This window comes from Ips typographus, linkage group LG3, assembly GCF_016097725.1.
Source record: "Ips typographus isolate SLU linkage group LG3, UJ_Ityp_2.0, whole genome shotgun sequence".
In the NCBI taxonomy this organism is placed as follows: Eukaryota; Metazoa; Arthropoda; class Insecta; order Coleoptera; family Curculionidae; genus Ips; species Ips typographus.
This window is the reverse complement of record NC_138424.1, coordinates 4455663-4473111: the sequence shown is the minus strand read 5'-3', so window position 1 is coordinate 4473111 and position 17449 is coordinate 4455663. Positions and strand designations below refer to the sequence as shown.

The 17449-nt window shown below is 36.6% G+C and overlaps 2 protein-coding genes across 3 annotated transcripts in view; one reads left to right on the top strand and one right to left on the bottom strand.

Moving 5' to 3' along the window:
- Positions 1-511: 511 nt before the first annotated feature.
- The window catches only part of ACC (acetyl-CoA carboxylase), a 54964-nt gene continuing 38026 nt past the window's right edge, over positions 512-17449 (bottom strand). For both annotated transcript variants that reach the window (XM_081975681.1, XM_081975680.1), the window contains 15 exons: positions 16664-16797; positions 16398-16604; positions 16225-16339; positions 15954-16089; positions 15777-15895; positions 15578-15713; positions 13278-13408; positions 13106-13219; positions 12936-13049; positions 12735-12879; positions 10906-11085; positions 10658-10841; positions 10423-10593; positions 1203-1346; positions 512-1136 (listed from right to left, as the gene is read on the bottom strand). In XM_081975681.1, the coding sequence (XP_081831807.1) occupies positions 1017-1136; positions 1203-1346; positions 10423-10593; positions 10658-10841; positions 10906-11085; positions 12735-12879; positions 12936-13049; positions 13106-13219; positions 13278-13408; positions 15578-15713; positions 15777-15895; positions 15954-16089; positions 16225-16339; positions 16398-16604; positions 16664-16797 (2150 nt within the window). In that variant the 3' untranslated portion in view covers positions 512-1016. The remainder of the gene's footprint in view (positions 1137-1202; positions 1347-10422; positions 10594-10657; positions 10842-10905; positions 11086-12734; positions 12880-12935; positions 13050-13105; positions 13220-13277; positions 13409-15577; positions 15714-15776; positions 15896-15953; positions 16090-16224; positions 16340-16397; positions 16605-16663; positions 16798-17449) is intronic.
- On the top strand, positions 13404-15554 carry LOC145726546 (uncharacterized). Its single transcript, XM_081975685.1, has 2 exons — positions 13404-14291; positions 14349-15554. The coding sequence occupies exons 1-2, from the start codon at positions 13998-14000 to the stop codon at positions 14982-14984; spliced, it is 930 nt and encodes a 309-aa protein (XP_081831811.1). The 5' UTR covers positions 13404-13997; the 3' UTR covers positions 14985-15554.

Sequence of the window (17449 nt, the reverse complement as noted above, 5' to 3'; positions counted from 1 at the left end):
TTTTTTCCAAAAACTACTTAGATGCACTTTTTACGGAAAATTAGTTCAAAAATTGAACACCCTGTACCTTGATTATTTTTGGGAGTTCAGGGAGGTTTAACCACTCAAAAGAAACATATTGAATTTTGCTTTTCAGTGGTGTAGAGCAGAATGGGTAGAATATAAGGCATGTTTTACAATTTTACCACAAACTAAAACAAAATATTAGGAAATAAAAGAAAAAAAAAATATATTTTTTAAAATTTTGTTAAATTTGAGGTAAATTTCAGTTACTCCTGATAACTGGATTTTCACCATTAATTGTTTAGAAATATTTTAAATATTGCCAGATTTTAAGCAGTTAGTGTTTTTCTTTACGTCATTTGTTTGGCTTTTATATTATTCTACTTGGCATATTAATTTCTCATATCAGGTTATGCTAAGAAATCGGCGGTTGTCATATAATTAATACTTATGTCAATACCATTGACATAATATCCGAAGATCTATCATTTGGATGCAAGAAAACCCGTTTATGAGTAACAGTTTTTTTATTGAAAATAATATTTAACAGTAAAAAGGTAACAAGTTTTAGCCAATAATAGCCTTTTATAAAGGTATGTTAGAAAAGGTAAATAAATACAAATAATTGATAAAATTATATTTTATCTTTTTTTTTTTTCAGTATAAAATGTTACTAAACGTTACCAAATAGTGTCAAATGCATTGTCAATGCCTTAATGTGGAAATTAAAAAAAAATATTCAACAAAAACCTCAATAAAATTTACTTTACGAGATTCTTCATATAGTAACTTTATTACAACTAAACCCTTAAAGGACCTCAAAATTCCGGTTGTTTTTGTACTTGGACTTACAGAATTATATTTTAAAAGCCTTAAAACTATAGCCACCGGAAAACTTGATTTTGACAATATTATAAAGAAATGCTGCCCGACAGGTAAAAGTGAATAACCAACCAAATATCAAAAGTATTTCTAGACAGGATCAAAAAATACTTTTGATCTGAATCCAATGACTAATCGACGTTTTCCATGGATCCAAGTTGAGATAATCTCCTAATTACTTCCGCCTTCTGATTGTCATTTAATTTTTCAATAATGACATCGATAGCATCGAGGGTCATGTCGGGGCATTCCTATTAATTCAAATTATTTAACTCAAACCTAAAACTGAAAACCAAAAAAGGAATGCCGGCGCTTACCTCTATAAGTTCTTTAATTTGATTCAGGCCGGCGTCTTTTTTCACTGCATGTATATTGTGGCTGATAATTGACTTATGGGCTGGCTGGCTAAGTTGATCCTCGAGCCAATTTACTACGACTTCATTGCGATCCCATTTATAACCCTAAACATTTTACCAAAATATAATTAACTCTGGCTAGAAGTTAATTTGTAGTTATCAAATTAACTGGTGGCTACGTTATTTGCAATAAAATTGTGTAAAATGGTAAATAGCAGGGGGATACAAAAATAGCTATTTATGTAACCAGTTACGCTTTTCGTAAATCCAATCGATTTTGTGTAATGAATGAATGTTTGTAGGGCGAGCGCAGCGAGGTCCTACAATTTGAATGAGTTACACAATAAGACATTTTCGAAACGTGTTGCATACATAATTTTTTCTAATTTTGACCAAAAAGCGGTAAAAACCATCCAACAAGTGATTTAACACAAATATTCACTTTCATAACACCTTGTATAAACAGTGACAACGACATGTTATGATGGATGTCGCCCATATGTTTCTACGGAAATGCATAAAAACAGGGAGTGATGAAATGAACTTTTCATAACTAGTTACATAAAGTAAAACGTTTTGTCACTCTAATCAGTTTTGAAAAGTGTCACTTTATATGCCAAAATTAGAAAAACATTTTTTGCGGAAGTACTATGAATGCTAGAAGATTTTACCAAGAGTAGTAAAGCCTTGAAAAAGGTCCAATATATCAGATTAAATAATAAAAAATTAATTTTTTCTAATTTTGGCATATAAAGTGACACTTTTCAAAACTGATTAGAGTGACAAAAGGTTTTACTTTATGTAACTAGTTACATAAAGTATCACTTTATGTAACTGGTTAAGAAAAGTTCATTTCATCACTCCCTGTTTTTATGCATTTCCGTAGAAACATATGGGCGACATCCATCATAACATGTCGTTGTCACAGTTTATACAAGGTGCTATGAAAGTGAATATTTGTGTTAAATCACTTTAAAAGATGGTTTTTACCACTTTTTGGTCAAAATTAGAAAAAATTATGTATGCAACACGTTTCGAAAATGTCTTATTGTGTAACTCATTCAAATTGTAGGACCTCGCTGCGCTCGCCCTACAAACATTCATTCGTTACACAAAATCGATCTTTTCATAACTGGTTACATAAATAGCTATTAATGAATTAATAGCATTGGAACCATACTGTTCTCGCGGAGTGAGTTTACCTGTGCGTCACGAAGGCTACGTCATTTATAATTATATGAATCAAATCAAGTTTTCGTCAACAAACCTGTTGTATTCGTATTATAGAAAAGGGGGTGTCTAAAGCTTCGTCACGTTTAAAATTTTGCGTGTATTGTCAGTCAGAAAGTAGAGATCTTTGGCTGCAAATTTGCACTAAAACTACCTTATACCAAAGCAAATCAAAAATATCTTGACCGAAATAGCATTTTTTATTTATGAGAAGTCTCTGTTTGGTCATAGAATTCCGTCTAAACTTGAAACCTAATATATATATAATATGTAGTATTTCTTTAACTTTAAGCTCTTGATTTAGGTTCTGGATGGTTACATGTTTCTCTAAAATAAATATAAAAAATCTTCAATAAGACATTCTGAAGGATGCTGTAGTATCTCATATCTCATTTTCAGGTTGCAATCCACTTATTTTATTTTAACCCCGCTGGAAAACATTTTAGACGCTTATTTTATTTTTTCTATGACTTTATTATTAATATGTTTGAAGACATTTTTATGAAAAATCTATAATACAACCCAAAAATCTCAGTCTCTGGAAAAAATGAAATGTTAATAGATGTTTCTTACAAAAGTAGATATATTTTACTATTATTAACATACTATCGTTGTACATATCATATAATGTATTTCGAACATCCATTTTAATGCTTTCAGATAAATCAGTGGTCTTGGCCCATCGATAACGTCTCGATTTACGTTTTCTATGTGAGGAAATCATAAGATTACTTGCTTGCTTTTTCCGAATCGAATAAACAGTTTTGCGGGAAACTTTTAAAGCAGCTGCAACCTTCTAGTATCAAAAAAAAAATACATCAGTCAGAATATGTAAGGTCTTAAAATTTCTTATTTTCTTCCTGAACAGATGATAAAGGTCTCTAAAGGTCCTCCATTGTTTTTTTCCAATTCAATTCACAAAAATTAAGAATTAACTGCTGGGCTTGTCTGTGGAGAATTTTTCCAGACATTTTCTAAAAAAATACTGTAATAGTAAGTAATTCCAAATTTACGAAAAACCAAATGGCTAAATAAAAACCATAATAGACACTCCCACTTTTTTTTCAAAACAGGTTAGTAATTGTACCAATTTTGGTTAGATCGTGACAGCCGACATAAAAATATTAATAATAATATTGTTACGAAGCGAACTTTTGATTATTAGTTAGGATTTCTTTAGTTATTTGTTGTTACCCCTGTATGTTACGTTGCTTTGTTTACGTTCTACATTCTTTTGTCTGTGTTCTAGAAAATCCTGGCTCCGTTGCTTATATAGAGAGAGATTTATGTTATAGCTTAATGAGTGTGAGGGAGAAAGTCAATTTCATGAATATTTGGGAACTTTCTAGAAACCATGGAAGCCTATATAAGCAGCTGAACCAGGCCTGGTTAGTTAGTTGTTGAATTGATGGTTGTAGTGAAGTTGAAGTTGTCAGATAGCGAGGTTAAGTGTCAGTGTCAGTTTATTGTTTGTAAACAATATACGGTGTTGTTCAAGAAGTGTGTCATTAAGGAGTACGACGGTACATTTGGTGTCAGAAGTGGGATTGGAGAATCGAAGAAGAGTTCCAGAGGAAGACAGAATAAACCGACAAAAGCAGAAGGTGTGTTGAATGCCTGTGAGTACACGACAACAAAGTGCCAAAATGGATGAAGGAATGAAACAACTTATGGAGATGATTCAAGCAATGAAAGCAAGTCAGGACCAAAAGTTGGAGGAAATGAAAGCGAGCCAAGACCAAAAGTTCGAAGAAATGAAAGCAAGCCAAATAAGTCAAGAGCAGTTCAAAGCAAGCCAAGACCAAATTAAAGACCAGTTTCAACGACAAGATGAAAAACTAGACCGAGTAATAAATGAAATAAAAGGAGAAATGGACAACAGGATGGAAATTTTGGAAGAAAAGGTAAATGAGAGGATAAGCGGTATGGAGGAGACCGTTCAGACCTTGCGAGAGGAATTTGACAAACTACAGGAAAAGTCTTCAAAGCCAACCGTAGTCGCCAGTTCTAGTGTCTGCTCAAATATTAAGCCACCAGTTTTTGACGGTAAGACCTCATGGCAGGTTTACAAAAAACAGTTTGAGGCTGCCGCAGAGGCCAACAATTGGACATCAAGTGACAAAGCCACTGCCTTGGTTTTGTCACTTCGAGAAGAAGCACTGGAGGTTTTGCAGACTTTGGACGAGAGCCAGTACAAAAACTACGACGACTTAATCCAACATTTAGAGATGAGATTTGGAAATAAGCACCTAGAACAAGTATACGAAGCTCAGTTGTCTAGTAGGACCCAAAGAAGCATGGAAACACTTCAACAGTATGAAGCCGACATTGCTCGATTAGTTTGTCTGGCCTATCCAACGGCCTCTCACGACATTAGAGAGCGAATGGCAGTACGGGCTTTTGTGCGAGGTCTTAAAGATTGTGACACAGAGCAAGCAATACGATTAGCGAGATGCCAAACATTGCATGATGCTCTTGCCTACGCTTTGGAGTTTGAGGCGGTCAAGCAAGTATCACGAGGACATACTCGAGTGCGTCAAGTCAGAAGCCTTACACCGGAACCGAGAAACCGATCTTCCAATTCAGATCACACAATCACTCAGTCAGACTTGAATCGTCAGCTGGAGACATTTCGAAAAGAACTAATGGGAGCGTTAAATAGAAGAAGTCAGAACAACCGAAACGCTCAAACCACCACGTTTACTCGGTCATTGGAATGCTGGAACTGTGGAGAAAAGGGGCACATTCAATCGCAGTGTCGCAAACCAGGAAAACGAAGAGTAGCCAGTTTTCCGGGGCAAAAGCTGGCTACGCAACACTGTCAAGCCCCACCAACCATAATTAAAGTAGCCCGTCTTCAGCACGAAAACACCAGCTTAATAGTGACCGGTAAGATTTGCGGCCGGGATTGCCAAATGGTTGTTGATACCGGTTCTTGTCATACTATCGTAAGGCCGGACATAGTGAAACACTGCAGGATTAGCGACACTGGTACAAAGTTTATATTGGAAACTGCCGCTGGTGAGTCAATGCCTGTTCTGGGGATCCATGAAGCGGAAGTGAAGCTTGGGCGGCATGTCTTCAACCATACCGTTTTTGTGGCCAACATAACTGATGACGTCTTAATGGGCTTAGATCTTATGGAGCAACACAAGTTCCAGCTGGATTTGGAGAAGAGACTGATCAAGACTGGACAAGACGAGATTGTTATGATGACACCCGAACAAGATATGCGTGTGAGGAAAGTCACGTTGGAAGAAGATGTCAACTTACCTGCAAGATCAGAGACCATCGTTAAAGTTAATTTGGATAGAAAAACGGAATTGAGCAAACTTCAGCTGATAGAACCGAGTTATGAAGAGGAAGATGATGCTGTGAAGAAGGGAGTTCTTGTAGCCCGCACCCTAGTCCAGCAGAAAAACGGTCAAGCATACGTAAAAGTCGCCAATTTGAAAGAATGTGGTCAAAGATTAAAAAAAGGCGATATAATAGCCAAATCCGAACCAGTACTTATGGTGACTAAGGAGTCGCACGAAACAAAACCAAACCCCGACAGTGATCTTCCTGAGTGTTTGGTGCACTTAATGAAAAAGACGAGCTCAATTTTGACTGATCAAGAAAAACAGACTTTTGGCCGTTTGCTTCACGACTACAAGGACGTGTTCGCCTTAAATGAAACGGATTTGGGAAGAACTCATTTAGTGAGGCATAAAATTGAAACAGGGGATTATTTGCCCATTAAGCAAAGACCCAGACGACTCCCATTGGCTAAGCAGGCAGAAGTGGAAAATCTTATACAGGACATGGCGGATCGCAGCGTCATTGAGCCATCCACCAGCCCTTGGAGTTCTCCTGTGGTACTTGTTACTAAGAAAGATGGGTCGACAAGATTCTGCGTGGACTATAGAAGACTAAATGAAGTTACTAAGAAAGACAGTTATCCTTTGCCCAGAATAGATGACACCATAGACACTCTGGCTAACGCAAAGTGGTTTACCACCTTGGATCTAAAAAGTGGATACTGGCAAGTGGAGATGGATCAACGGGACAAAGAGAAAACTGCCTTCTCAACTGGAAATGGCTTGTGGCATTTTAACGTCATGCCTTTTGGACTTTGCAATGCTCCGGCAACCTTCGAAAGATTAATGGAAACTGTTCTACGAGGATTGACTTGGAAAACCTGTCTTGTTTATTTAGACGACATCATTATTATGGGCAAAACATTTGAAGAACACCTGCAAAACGTTGAAGAAATCTTCAAGAAGTTCAGGGGGGCAAACCTGAAATTAAATCCGAAGAAGTGCAGCTCTTTCCAAGAAGAAGTCGAATACTTGGGACACGTTATATCGTCAAAAGGAGTAAAAACCGACCCGAAGAAAACTGAAGCTGTAAAGAATTGGCCTGTACCGAAAGACAAGCACGAATTGAGAAGTTTTCTGGGATTGTGTTCCTATTACAGAAGGTTTGTTCGTGGATTTGCTGATATAGCCAGACCCCTACACAAATTGACGGAGAATAACCAGCCCTTCGAATGGACTACAACATGTCAGGAAGCCATGGAAGAACTGAAAGTAACCCTTTGTTCTCCACCAGTTTTGGCTTTTCCACGACCTGGGGAAGAGTTTATTGTGGACGCAGATGCTAGTAATATTGGTTTAGGCGGAGTTTTATCTCAAATCCAAGATGGTGAAGAACGAGTGATCGCCTATTTCAGCAAATCACTATCAAAGCCAGAGAGAAATTATTGCGTAACCAGGAAGGAGCTGTTAGCCGTAGTGAAAACAGTCGAGCAGTTTCACAAATACCTGTACGGACAACGATTCAGACTAAGGACGGACCATGCCTCTCTGAAATGGCTATTTCAATTCAAAAATCCAGAAGGACAAATAGCTCGATGGTTGCAAAGACTTCAAGAATATGACTTCCAGATTGAACACAGAAAAGGACGTTTGCACGGAAACGCGGACGCAGTGTCACGAAGACCTTGTGTGGAAGGTTGCAATCACTGTAAACGCCTGGAGATAGCCGAATTTGGAAAGCCTTGTCGAAGGATCGCTCTGAAAAATGACATCGCATGGGATCGGGAAAACTTGGCTGCCGATCAACGAGAAGACCCCGATTTAGGACAGATAATTAACTGGAAAGAGCGTGGAGAAAGACCAAATTGGGAGGAGATTTCCGCTAAGTCTCCAACATTAAAGGGATATTGGGCATTATGGGAGTCCCTTATTATTGATGGAGATTTACTAAAAAGAAAATGGGAAAGTCCGGATGGGAAAGAAGAACGACTTCAGGTAGTTCTGCCAAGAAACCGAGTTAGTGACGTACTGAAAGAAGCCCATAATGGAATTGGTGGAGGGCACTTTGGCATCAACAAAACGTTAAATAAAGTTAGGGAAAGGTTCTATTGGCTACAAAGCCGCTCAGATGTAGAAGATTGGTGTCGGCGTTGCGCAGACTGTTTCAGTAGCAAGGGTCCCAAAACTCGGAGCCGAGGATGTATGAAGCAGTATAATGTCGGAGCTCCGTTTGAGAGGATTGCCGTTGATGTAGCTGGACCTTTTCCCAAAACTAATTCCGGAAATCGCTACGTCTTGGTCGCAATGGACTACTTTAGTAAATGGCCAGAAGTGTACGCAATACCAAACCAGGAAGCCGCTACTGTAGCAGAAGTTCTGGTTGACAACTTCTTCTGCAGATTTGGAGTACCGAGGGAGCTGCATTCGGATCAAGGGCGTAATTTCGAATCGGCAGTATTCACGGAAGTGTGTGACCGATTGGGAATTAAGAAAACCAGAACTACTCCATTACACCCACAGTCAGACGGAATGGTGGAACGTTTCAACCGGACACTAGACAACTACCTAAGGACAGTCGTCGATAACAATCAGACAGATTGGGATCAGCACATTCCGTTGTTCCTGATGGCTTATCGATCGGCAGTACATGATTCCACTGGCAAAACACCAGCTAGTGTTGTCTTTGGAAGGGAGCTTCGTTTGCCAATGGATCTTCTTTTTGGACGACCGGAAGAACCCCCAGCCTCTTGTGATAGCTATTCAGAAAAATTGGCGCAACGCTTGCACGTGATCCATGAGGAAGTCCGGCAGAAGTTGAAATTTGCAAGCGACCGACTAAAGACAAGATATGACAAAAGGGCCAACAGCAGCGGATTCCAAGCCGGTGATCAGGTCTGGTTATACAATCCTGCTCGAAAGAAAGGAAAGTCACCGAAGCTACAGAGGTCATGGGAGGGACCCTACGACGTTATAAAGCGTCTGAACGACGTCGTCTACAGAATACAGCGAGGACATCGGGCGAAAATGAAAATAGTTCACCTGGATCGACTTGCACCTTACCGACCACCCAAAGCTGGTGAAGTTGATGATCGGGACGATCAACTCTAGGAGGGAGGCAGTGTTACGAAGCGAACTTTTGATTATTAGTTAGGATTTCTTTAGTTATTTGTTGTTACCCCTGTATGTTACGTTGCTTTGTTTACGTTCTACATTCTTTTGTCTGTGTTCTAGAAAATCCTGGCTCCGTTGCTTATATAGAGAGAGATTTATGTTATAGCTTAATGAGTGTGAGGGAGAAAGTCAATTTCATGAATATTTGGGAACTTTCTAGAAACCATGGAAGCCTATATAAGCAGCTGAACCAGGCCTGGTTAGTTAGTTGTTGAATTGATGGTTGTAGTGAAGTTGAAGTTGTCAGATAGCGAGGTTAAGTGTCAGTGTCAGTTTATTGTTTGTAAACAATATACGGTGTTGTTCAAGAAGTGTGTCATTAAGGAGTACGACGGTACAATATTATAAAAGTACTTACAACATGTTAGAAGCGTAGAAACAATAGCTCTTAAAAGAACGTGGTGGTGTGGTAAATAGAAAACTTTATAAATGATTAACAACACAAAGAAACGGAAAAGAATGAATAGTAAACAAATCAAATAAATTTTGATGGTTTTCAAACTGACAATGACTGAAATAGAAGCGCTAATCAGTAAATGTTTTTTTTTTGGAAGACATTCACTTACATATTTACCCTTTCTGAAAGTGAACAATAGACAAGGATAAAGTCAATAATGCATGTCTACTTCTAAATCACAGGGAGATTACGCACGGGTAAACTCAGTCCGCGAGAACAGTACACTTTTTTCTAATGACAATTACGTCAAATCGTCACCTTTCGATCTAAAGAATGTCACAGTATAGTCAAATTTTTACCCTTTGAGAATGACGTCATGCAGGTGAAAAAACACGCATGTCTGGAATTAGATCACAAGTTTTAACCTACAAATGCTTTGAAAAATTAGTGTGTTCAGAAGTGACTGATGATCAATTGGGATGACATCTGGAAACTGTTTCTTTTCGTACTCCAAAAAAAGCAGCACATTTAGAACTAGCATTTGGGCTTGCTCATTGTAGCGTATCATTTTTATACCTTTGGTATTTGTTTATATCAAACTGACAGTAAATGTCAACGTTTTTAATTTGACAGGATGACAAAATTAATAACGTGCCTTTTTTGTTAAAATGGTTTATTTCACATGTTTGATATGCGAGAAACAAAGATGTAAAAAGATGACGTCATTCTCAAAAGGTAAAAATCCGACTATACCCTTTTGATCATGTCGACAAGCAAAAACCCATAGCTAGGCAGAATTTTTGACGATTCCATGTTTTGTCAAACTGGTAAAGATCATTTTTCATAAATTTGAGACCGAGACACCGTGTACGTTCACCCGACGTCAGCAGCTTAGAAGCTAAGTAAGCAGTCCTAACAAACTAAATAGGACCGCTTACTTAACCTCTAAGCCCCTGACATAGAGTGAACGTACCCATTGACTACTTCTTTTTATCTTATATTTCAAACGCTTAGGTATGTTTTGTGTCTAATCCTACCCACTTAAATAAAATGTAACGTCAATCCAATGATGTGCAAAACTTACCTCGGTGGCTCCTTTGTCTTCCACGAACCATCGCCTCAGCATTGATTCACCTTGACCCAGACCAATTTCCGGTTGCGCTTCTAAGAGTGCTTTCAAAACTCTGTCTTGCAGTAACAATCTTCTTAACCTCCAAAAGAAGTGGTTACGTGACTTTTTCCATTGTACTATTTCCTGTAATGATAATATTTTATTAAAATCAATAATTTTTTTTAGAGAATAATTATTAGCAACATACCGAAATGGCTGCCTTTTCCAGCATCCTTTCGGGGGTGTCATGCAAATCGGCAAAGTGAATTGAAACTTGATGGAACATGGGCAGCAACAAGTTTTCTCTTTCTTTGATTTTCGATTCGAGATTTCTCAGTTCTTTCGGTTTCTCTCTCTCGGGTACGGGTTGGATGGGTGTTATGCTAGATGACCTTTAGTAGTAATACACAGTTTTATCACAAAATGTTTAACTAAAATACGGAAGTTTTCGCAAACCTTTCTCTAACTGGCTGAGCAGCTTGGAACGTTTTGAGTTGATCGTCAAGATCTTTGAGTACAGGATCCAAACGATGCATCGTCTTAAGTAGATCTCGTTTTTTGTACTTTACTTCAACTATTCCTTCCGGTTCAAGAACTCCACCTCTTGCCGTTGGATCCGCGTACATCTCCATGTAACTACATTTTTCAAACAACCAATTTACTGAATGAACATTATATTAAGAGCGATGACGGCACATTATATTAATGATCCGATATGACGGCACATTGAGAATTCTTACAAAATATAATTTACAAAACAGGCAAGTAGTGAAGGGGAATCAAATAATAAAACATCAAAAATCAATTCAGAAATAAAACTAAATTAAAAAACACGGAATAACGATTTGTTATTTATTGTTTTTAATTCCCTCTAAACTAATTTTGAATACCGGGTTTTATTAATTAATTGCGATTGTTTTGTCTTAAAAAAAGTTTATACAGGGTGCCACAAATTGGTGTGTAAGTATGGGAATGTAGCAAAAGGTAAAAAGTTGGTTAAATTATGGCAAAACTGCACAATTTGGAGTTTAATAATATGCTGTAGAAAACCGAAATATTGAAAATAATTTTTTTCTCTCTTCTACGAACATGCGGGAATGATTATTTTTGTTCTCAAAATATAGACTTTTCCGCACTAGTGTCTCTGTATCGGTAGAGTGGGGAGGGTGAGTGTATTAGCCTATATACAGGTCCAGAGGGGTCAGACCAGTAATCCGCACTAGTGTGTAAAGAAATCATTTTTTTGCACTAGTGCGGAAAGAGATTAATTTGCCGCACTAGGGTGGGAAAATTAAATTATGTTAATTCATGTATCATATTGAAGTATTATTTCATATAATAATTGTTAATATTTTTAATGTGCTGTTATATTTTAGTTACATACATAATATGAATATGTATAAAAGAACAATATTGTTAAATTCAATATTATTAAAAAGTTGAAAAAATTGAGTTTTTTAACTGACATTTTGTAAAATCGGTAGAATAATAAAATTAGTTTTTTAAGGTCGAATTTTTAGTGGAAAACATCTGTAATATTATCAACAAGGATAGATATTCTAGTAAATTTAGGTTACTAAATTTGTAAAATCGGTAGATTCATATAAGTGGAGCAAAAACCTATAGGAAATGACCAGGAGAGCTATTCCAGTAAATTTAAGCAACAAATTTTTTTTCTTTTAATGCCAAATTTCAAGCAAAAAACTTCTGCAATATTCCTAAAAAATAGAAGTATTTAACAAAAATCAAGTTCAACTAAAAACAGAAACGTCCGACTTTAAATGTGTCGTTATCATGTTTTAGAAGGAAAGTTGCAATGAGAAAGTATCAATTATCTAAATTATGTTTCATCAAGAAAAAAATATATTTATTTTATTTCTGCACGATAGATTGCAAGAGATCACCGTAATCAGAAAAAAGCTGCTGTAATCAAAAATGTAAAATTTCAACATGGCGCGCAAAAAAAAATGATGATGGAAACCAAAAACCAAAACGTCGGATATCATACACGATATTGTCTCCTTGTAGAGGAGGAAAAAGTGTCGCTTATTTTCAATTAAAATCAACAAACAATAAAAACTAATTTTACAAATGTCTTTTTTTATCGAAATCTCCGGAACTAATCTAGAAATTTTTGAAATATTAAAGCGGCATATTATTAAACTCCAAACTGCGCAATTTTGCCATAATTTAGCCAACTATCTCTTACCGTTTTCGAGATCTTCATACTGGCACATGGTTATTTTTAATCATTCTACAATTTGTATAAATAATTTTAAACTCACCGCGAATTAATTGTAGGATCAACAACAGCCCAGGCGCCTCCACGAAGCTCACCGTTAGGGGGAATGTATACAATAACAGGTTGTTTGTACTGCCTTAAGGCATCAACAATGTAAGCACCAAACTTTAAAATTTCTTCATACATATCTAAATAACACAATCAACAATCGAATATTTGTTCACAACCAATGGTAAGTTATTACCTTTCATGCCACCGCTAAAACCTCGCCAATTTGCAAAAATAAACAGCGGCAAATCTTCTCTGGAAAAGTCTTGAATGGCTTGAGCAGTCTTATAGGCGGAATCAGGGAACCACACTGTTTCATAAATAATTTTGGTATTTAAAGTAACAAAAATAAAACTGATGCATTACCTTGTCCAGCTTGAGATACAGTTTTAGCTTCTGAATCTGGATTAGCAGGATCGGCTGGCAATTTTAATTCGACAGTTCGAGTTTCTACCGCAACCACACCTACTGGGATACCACCTAATTTGGACAATTGGAGTTAGTAACTGACACGTTCTGTTCCCAAAGAAACATTTACCTAGTTTGGCACGTCCAGTTACTACTGTTTGGGCCCAGGGACGCAATATTTCGTTCCAGGATCCCCGGTCGAAAAATCCGGATTCCCACACTGTGGGGTCGTTTGGAGATTCTCTACCTTCCAACATCCATCTAGACGATATTAAGGTCAAACGTCAATATAATGGCAAAGTCAGAACGTTCAATTAATTAAAACATCAGATTGTAACATCTTTTTTATATAATAAAATATATAAAATAGTTATTTGTTTTACAAGGCGAAAAAGTAGCACATTTTTCTCATTCTCATCTTTCTTCATGGCCTCGTCTTTGACTCGACAATGAATAGCGCTGCGGCAGTAAATGTGCATTTTCGCGGAGTCAAACACATAATTTTTTCGCCAATTATTGTCAATCAGAATAACTTTTTATATTTAAGTAGTAATACACCTCTCCTATTTCTAATAATGAAAACTGTCCACCTATGATGTACCTACAACAATAATTATACCTGTTTGGTTGCTATGATTACGATCTTAAATAGACATCTTAACTAAGCCAAAATTGACATCTAAAAGTTTCTTCAAATTTATAAGTTGTTTCTTCATGATGGAGACTATGGAGAGTGACGACGATGTACCACTAACGCCTCCGGAGGTGCGAGAAGCAGCCAGGAATGTAAAAATTAATCTCCTACTGGAAAAATACGAAAAAAATATATGAAGACACATACTGCCGATTTATGGATTACTGGAAGAACAAGAACATCGGTTTGTTTTCAGAAAACGTGTTAATCGCATATTTTGCTGAACTGTCTCAAAAACTAAAGTCTTCTACATTGTGGAGTGTATATTCTATGCTCCAATCCACCTTAAGCACTCATCATAATGTAGATTTGGCAAAGTATTTGAAACTAAGGGCTTTTTTAAAAAGGCAGAAAGATGGATACCAACCCAAAAAATCTAAGGTGTTTGAGAAGGAAGAAGTTATTAAATTTTTATCGGAAGCTCCAGATGCCAACTATTTATCAACCAAAGTAAGTTTCAGAACTTTGGATCGAATTTTAAGTGAACAACCAAGTATTTTTGTCTAGGTTACGGCGGTTCTTGCGATTGCCGGAGCATGTAGAAGTGGCGAACTTGTGCGAATGCAATTAGATGATATCGAAGATATGGGCAATAAGCTATTAGTTTCCCTTCCTGATACCAAAATGAAGAGACCGAGATCTTTTGTGGTATCAGAACACCTGGACATGTATAGAAAATATGCTTCCTATCGTCCTGGATTTGAAAGCCGAAGATTTTTCTTCAGATATTGGAGGGGTAAAGCATTAAAACAAGTTATTGGAATTCATAAATTTGGTGCTATGCCACAAGAGATAGCAACTTATTTAAAACTACCAAATGCTCAGAAGTTAACTGGACATTGCTTTAGAAGGACGTCTGCTACTTGGCTTGTTAATTCTGGAGCTGACATCACAATGCTAAAAAGACATGGAGGGTGGAAGTCCACAAGTGTTGCTGAAGGCTACATAGAGAATTCAGTCGAAAGCAAAAGTGTGATTAGTGAAAAAATTCTAGCGAATATTCCCACCTGCAGTGACAGTGGGAAGAGAAAAGATGAAACTTCTAGTTCATCGGTGTATTTGAAAAATAGTTCTAACGAAATGAACGACAAATCAATAATGATAGAAGGATGTTCTCATTTTACTGTTAATGTTTATAAATAATTATATATACTTTTGAATGTTTGACTCCAAAAATGTTGTGTTTGGTGTTTTTTCTTAATAAATGTTAAATTTTATGTTGTGTAAACGATGTCATATTTATATTGTCCCTGCGCCAGGTAAGCGGCAGTAAAAAAATTTTTACTGCCTAGGCAGTAAAAGTGGTTGTTTACAGCCTGTCGTTAGGCACTAAAACGACAGGTTTACTGACAATCGGCGAAAAAATAAATTGAGCGCCCTGTCAACTGGGACAGTGATTTTTGGGTCATTTTAAAAAACTCGCCATTTCGAAACAAATCAACGGGTTTTAATGCAGTTTCGACTGTAATTGGGCCTGATTTATTGCCTTTTTGCTAACGTGAAAAACGTTTACCGTAATGCACTGCCCTATACTTGTAACACCCTGTATAGATAATATAATCTATTGTCTCTCACATTTTGTCCAGTTTATTTGGATAGTTGTCAGCTGATTTTATAAAAATAAAATTTTATTAAATTCTAAACCAATTCCCGAACCAACTGTAGACGATACCAACTAAATACTGGTGACCATTAAAAACAATAAGAACTTGAACACTTGAAATAATAGTACTTACCTTGGATCATAAGGTGCTTTTGTAGGTACAAAACCGATTTCCCTGTCGATGGGGTCATTCGTTTTAATCACGGGCAGTGGAGACATTTTATCTTTTGGCACATACGACAACCATTTCAATATCGTGTAAATACCATCTAAAATTGTAGTACAATACAAAGTTTTGATATTTCAAAGCTCACAAACACACGACAATTTACCTAAATCGCTTTGTTCCGTTTTATGAGACACTCCATTGTTGTACATTATTTGAATGCCTCCTAATTGGTTGTTCGAAGCGTATACTTCCTTTCCTAATACCTTGTTCAATGCGTTATATCTGGAAATGTACAATAATTGTTTTCCAAATTGCCAGTTTTGACAAATTATTAACTCACCCTGTTAAAACTATGTACGAGTTTTCGATCTGTATTGTTCTTTGACCTAACCTAATCAAATAAGAACCAATTCCTATCGCTCTACAGCTAACCATAGAGATGGTTACTATTTCGTTATAAGCAGCGGAAGTTTCACCTGAAATAAAATGGTTTCTGTAAGATATGCGAAAATGTAATCTTCCTGTAACTATAGTTTGTAATTACATATATTTATTTTTTAAATTATTGTGTGAGTTTTTTTATTACAAAAAAAAGGTCTATGAAAACTTACCTGCAATCATACCGGCGTACTTTAAATTTTCCACACCCAACCCATCTTCTTTTCCTATAATATCGGTGATTCTGTAACGAGATTCACCTTCATCGTCTATTAACTCGGCCCTTACCTACAACAATCCGTATTAATAATTGTCACTTAATTTAAAATCGCCTTAATTAATTTACCGAGTTGCAGGAGCTGATTTTTGCGTAGTCTTCAGGCGTCAAGTACAAGTATCGAAAACCTTTTTCAGGATCGCTGAGATCCTCCCACGCAATTTTATACAGACCCTTAACTTCCTCCGCGAGTCCTATTCTAGCTCCCGAGTTGACTGATATGTAGATTCTAGGAATTTTCAGTTTTCTGGCCAACTCCGAAGCCAATCCATACACCTTAGATAACATAATTTGTATTATTACTCAACAACTTAAAAATATTATCAAAGTAGTACCTTGTCTTCTCTAGGCCCAAATGCTCCAATACCATACGTAATATCGTTAGAAATTACTATTATGTCCCGTCCCTCCGGGTATTCCGGAGTGTACAGTGTGAGTTTCCAAGCCACCATGCCAACATTGTTTTCTCCTGTAATTGATTACTAGAATAATCTTGGCGTAACTTTATTTAAAAAACTTTTTTTTTATTTATGCATTAAAACGAGCTATTACGTCTTACGTTTTAATATTGCATCGCTAGGAATTTTATAAAAAGCTTTAATAGAAAGTCACAATGAGCCGGGCGCGGTCTCCTGTGACGTAGTAAGAGACCTTTCAATTTTATAACGTACGCAGAAGTCTAAAGTCAGGACTCATTCTATTTCCCGTCTTTCTCGTAATAATGTCTTATCAGAACAGCTCTTGGTCTTGTTTGAACACGATTGAACTTGGAAACGGAAAATTCACTTAAGAAGTTTAAAAAATGTTAATGTAGCCAGTTTTCATAGTTTCCAGACAAACTGAAAGACTTTAGTTTTGAAATTTGACTTTTCTTGCAAATCGAGAGACTTTAATACTGAAAATTGACTTGTAGACATAAAAACTACTTTTTCAAGAATTTGTTACTACAAATTCATACATTTAAACCTTAAAAATTGACTTGAACCCCAAAATGTGACTGAACTAATGAAAAGTGACATCAGAAGCTTAAAATTTGCATTTGAAGTAAGTTTTCATAATTTGAAGACAAATTTCAATATTTTAGACTTGAAAACAGTCTTAGATGCAGGCCATTAACATTA